Source organism: Eurypyga helias, unplaced genomic scaffold (assembly GCF_000690775.1).
Source record: "Eurypyga helias isolate BGI_N326 unplaced genomic scaffold, ASM69077v1 scaffold29151, whole genome shotgun sequence".
NCBI lineage: Eukaryota > Metazoa > Chordata > Aves > Eurypygiformes > Eurypygidae > Eurypyga > Eurypyga helias.
This window is the reverse complement of record NW_010229432.1, coordinates 9,580-14,471: the sequence shown is the minus strand read 5'-3', so window position 1 is coordinate 14,471 and position 4,892 is coordinate 9,580. Positions and strand designations below refer to the sequence as shown.

The 4,892-nt window shown below is 50.9% G+C and overlaps 1 protein-coding gene across 1 annotated transcript in view; it reads right to left on the bottom strand.

Moving 5' to 3' along the window:
• The window catches only part of UPRT (uracil phosphoribosyltransferase (FUR1) homolog (S. cerevisiae)), a gene marked incomplete at its 5' end in the record, with an annotated part of 10,889 nt that overhangs the window by 1,544 nt on the left and 4,453 nt on the right, over positions 1 to 4,892 (bottom strand). The window contains 3 exons of the mRNA XM_010160402.1: positions 630 to 791; positions 1,514 to 1,576; positions 3,654 to 3,723. Of these exons, the coding sequence (XP_010158704.1) occupies positions 630 to 791; positions 1,514 to 1,576; positions 3,654 to 3,723 (295 nt within the window). The remainder of the gene's footprint in view (positions 1 to 629; positions 792 to 1,513; positions 1,577 to 3,653; positions 3,724 to 4,892) is intronic.

Here is a 4,892-nt window from a genome sequence, read left to right as displayed (position 1 = left end):
GTCCCCTCTGCGGCTATTAACTGTCCAGCCTTGGGTCCCCTGCTGAAGGGATTTCACCTCCGCTCTGCGACAGCCAGCTCTGCAGGTGCTAAGCACTGAGGTCGGTGGGCTTTATTAAAGCCCTGAGGCAAGAAAGCTCATCTAACACAGTAAAATGGCAATTAAGAGCTCCATGTGTAGAACCAGAATTAAATCTTAGACTGGAAAAGTTACTTCATCCTGACAAACTCCTTAACCACATTTACCAGATTTACTCTTTCGGCAGTATTAACTGTATTTAGTTTTAATATCATTTCTAGGATCATACTATTAATCCAAAAATGCCTTTTTATAGCATGACAAAAATACTGTTTGAGTCTTTTCTCATGGCAAAACTAAAAAAAAGTAAATTTATATCAAATCTTAGTGCTTCAGCCTTTCTCACACACGCAGCAGTGCCCCCGTGGTCTGCTCTGCATTAGTGCTGGTGCAGGCTGGCGTGCTGGTGCGGCCTGGTAAATGCCCTACTCTGTCACCTAAACCCAGCAAAAAGCCTGTCAAAGCCCCTGAAATCTGGAATTTTTCCTTTAAACCCAGCGCACTCCCCGTCCAGACAAGTCCAAGTGAACACAGTGACGAAAGGCACTTACTTAGTATTGGGTACATCAGCAGAACTTTTCTCCTGTAGATGTCGGGTGGAAACTTCGCGTAGTACACCTTCGCCCTCTGGGTCTCCTCGTCGCTCTGTATCAGGATTTTTCCGATGCGGATTGACCTACAGCAGTCTCGTAAACCTTGTTCCATTGCCTCTCCTCAAGACGAGCAGCAAAACAAACCAACAACAAATTGTTACAGGCTGAGAGAGGGCACAACTGCAAGATGCTGCAGTCAGACAGCCCCAGCACTGTGTGGGTGAGGAGTTCTAAACAGGAGGGTTTTTCCATCCTTCTAAGCGTTAAAACCACTTGCAGCCATTTTTCTTTTTTCTCTGTTTAGACAGAAAAACGAGCCTCTCTGGTGTTACTCAGCTGCTGGGTATCCGTGTTCCCTGACACCGGCACTAAGCTCTCAGAGGCGAGAGCTGGAAGCGTCAAAGCCAACGTGTGGGGTTTGGAGAACATCTTCGAGCTCTGCCCAGAGATGCCACGGCGCGAAACGCAGCGCAGGAAGCTGCGGAGCCCCTGGATGCTACATCGCACATCCAAAGGTTTCCGCGGCAATGGGCCAGACCCCAAGGGCTACCACCGCTGGGCGTGGCTTATTTGGAGCCCCGTCTCTGGGCAGAAGTGGGCACCTGGCCTGGCCTCTCACAGTTGGCAGCTGCCAGAGACGAGGCTGGAGGAAATCTGTTGTGGCTACTTGTCTCCTAAAACGTTAATGAAACGTATCACGTGACATTCTGTGATTGGTAACGACTGGCAGGTTTGGGTAAAACTGCTGTAGAGAAGTGTTGCTGCACGTTTTTGATAGGATGCTGCGTACAGGCTCCCAAAACGCTTAATTGGTGCTCATTCAACCACCAGAAACTGCCTACCGCTTCTCATGATGCTGACGCCGCAGTTTCCCTTTTCAAATCGGACTCCTTCGTACTTGTGTCCTGTGAGAGGAACGAAACCAGGTGTCAGTGACTGAGATTCCCTGAATACCCAGGGGAGAAGAGCGAGCGCCACGTCTCTCCGCAGGGGCATGAGCCGATGCACACGCTGTATCCTGCAGCCTCAGACAAGCAACACAACAGGGCCAAAACCGTAACTGGTAAAGAACTTGTGCTGGTTTTACCTTTAAAATCGTGTCAGGGAAGTGGCACTTTCCCAGTACGTTTTATATCTCAGGTAGCCTGTGATTATTTTAAATGGAGGATGCTCAGCAAAATAAAGGGTAAACGGTATGTCCCCAAGAGCCCAGTGCTGCAGGGGGAAGAGTTAGAACTGAAACAGGATGCTGCAGTGCTACTGTCATCGTGCTTGGAAGTGCTGAAAGAGCCATGGGGTGCCTGTGAGAGAGAGGATCATCAGTACTGCCTGCCCAGGTCGCTTGTTAATTCAGAGATAAAGACAGCAAAGCAAGGTTGTCCAGCCATAGTTCTTCAGATCTAAGCCCAGAAGCTGGTGACAGGCTCGCCCAGCACCACTGCTGGGAGGACACGTGGTGATGTTCCTTGTAGGTGTTGCGTATTCCCCTGCCTGATGGAAAAAAGTCCAAAGGCTCCCTTAAAGCAGAAAGAATAGGGTGTTCCACTGGTACCCTTGGGTGCTCTGCTTCTGAGCACCGACAGCAGGAGTCACTGTGCTTATGGCATCTTACAAGTGCTCGGAGGAAAGCGCTCAGTATAGATAAGCAGGAATTCAGGCAGAAGCACCTGCATTCTCAAGGGGCAATTCCTACTGGGAGAACTCAGCTGAGGCCAGTTTAGCTCCCTCACTGGGCAGAGGTGTGGGAGTGAAAGGGTAAACACCCTGGCTGCAGAGCTGAGGGTCTCAGGCAGGAAGACTCTCCCCACAGGGTGCCAGGAGTCAGGGCAGGAAGCCAAGCCTTTCACCAAGGCAGTGTGTGCTTGGAGGGCAAGGTCCCAGCCTCTCTGGCCACAGCCAGGGTAGTGGCCCACTCAAGAGGAACTGTAGAGCTTCCAAGGGATGTTACTTGCCAGTCAAACTGTGTAATGTGGAGAGAAGGTGGTTGTGAATCTCTGCGTCAACAACTGACCTGGAACAGGTGTGACACCGATGCTCAGAGTAGCTGCTGGTTTATTTGAAAAGGAGCCAAGTGAGTGATTGTGCCTCCTGAGCACCTTCCTAAACGCTGTCTTGTTCCAGAACTGAGTGTTTCCAGCCTGTCTTTTCTGTAGCTAAACTAAAAGACACGCAAATGATGTACAGCGGAGGGGGGCAGGGAAGAGGGTGTGACTGTAGAGCTGCTCTCCCCTGCAGAACTGCAGTGGAGCTCCTGGGGAGGAGGACTCGTGGGGCCTGTCTTACAGGCATGCTGTGCGCCCGCCTTGAGCGGTTCCCAGAAGCTGCTGCTGCGCTACGCAGCTACCTCTGCGGAACACAGGCCACCTTGGGTATCGTCACACTTAGCTGCCAACCCAAGCTCCTGCAGTGGGTTTCCTCTAGCGTCAGCACAGCCACGTCGCATTTCCTGCTGTCGTGACGCCCAGCTGCCCCCCGGCTGCAGACAGATTTAGGCTGGGCTGGAAAAGCTGTGGGCATGTGACATGTCCTCAGGTTTAACGCAGCACTGCGGGACGGGCACGGAAACCCATCTTGCACACGCGCTGGTAAACCTTCGTCGCGGTTTTGCAAGAGCAGTTTAAAACCTGTGAAGTGACAGGAATGCAGACTGTCTGTCCTGCTCAGTGGTGGTGTTACGCCCCTTCTAGCTCTTCCAGTACCGGAAGGGACCTGCACTCTGTATTCTGCCCTGATTGTTAAACCCGGGGCTCCCAGGAAGCAGTCACGGCACCAAGCCTGTCAGAGCTCAAGGGACATCTGGGTGACATTTAGACACGTTGTTCAGTTTTAGGAAGTCCTGCGAGGAACAGGGAGTTGGACTCAATGATCCTTACAAGGACCTTCCAACTCGAGCTACTCTATGTTTAACAGTTCTGTATTTTTTGGTATTAGTTACACTTCCACTTCTCGCCCTGCGTAGGGGAAGAGCAGTTCCCTGCGTACCTGTTGGAGTGGTCACGGTGCATTCTGTGTACGGCAGCTGATTCAGTCCCTCTTCAACCACAAGTCTGATCTGTAGAACCAAAGAGATCAGTCAGCTTAAAGGGGTTTCTTATCTCTGGAGTTAAGATACCGTTAGTAGCTTTTACAAGTACTAGGTGAACACCTAACAGCCTGAAGGGTCTAAAAGGGTCTCTTTAATAGTGAGGGACTGAATTTAGACCTTTTGGGGGTGATGCCTATGTTTTTTCCACAGATCAAATGGAGGCATTACGAAAGAAAACTGGGGGAAGGGCTTCATCAGCGATCAGAAAACTGTCTTTATTTGTGTCTGGCAGGAATAAGCATCACAATTTTTTTTTCTGATGAGTGAAGCACCAATGCAACTTCATTTTGCTGACAGCAAATACTAGTGAGAAAAAGAGAAAATTCACCCTCTCTGGGTTCCCCATCAGCTCAGCTCTGCGGTCTGTTTTCACATCTGTATTTCTGTGACTAAACTGCAGTGGGGCTGCCACAACAGCCACAGGAGCTGCAGCAATGTAAACACACCACCCGGTGCCCAAAGACAAGCCAGTCGGTCTAGAAATCTCTTATCACCTTCTTCTGGCACCTGCCGGCTGTGGGATGCGGTGCCAGGCACCCGCGCGTTCCCACAGTACGGACGGCCCAGTCACCAGGGACTTTTCTACTGGAGGGGCAGCCAGTAAGCCACACACCCCTCCCGTGACCGGAAAACCTCCAGCTCTCCCCTGCTGCTGGCCCTGCAGCTGTGCACCCGGCAAAGTTACCGAAACGTATTCATCTCCACCCAGAACGACCGCCCGTGTAAGATGCTCTGGGTGCTAAAGATGTAAAAATTCTCTTTGCTAGCGAGCCAAAGATTCACAGGCTGGAACGGCTCGAGGAAAGCTACTGCCAAGCCAAAGATGGAACCTGCTGAGCAGAAGTATGGTGGCAGAAATGAGGTGATTGCTCCTGGGACTGAGCAGACTGGAAGATTTTTGCTCTTCCGTTCCGCCCTAGTTCCTAGCAGACAGCCTCTGCTAGGAATGAGAAACGGCCCCTTAAATTTACAATCCCTCTTTGAAGATATTTCTAGTCCTTTTAGTACGACAGTTTTTTCCTAGACTTGTGTTTGTGGCAGCCAGAGGCGGTGGTCAGACTCTGACAGTGAGAGGTCAAAAACGGGGGCAGAAGACTGAAAAAGCAATTCATGGGGTACAGTTCCACTGTAGCAGA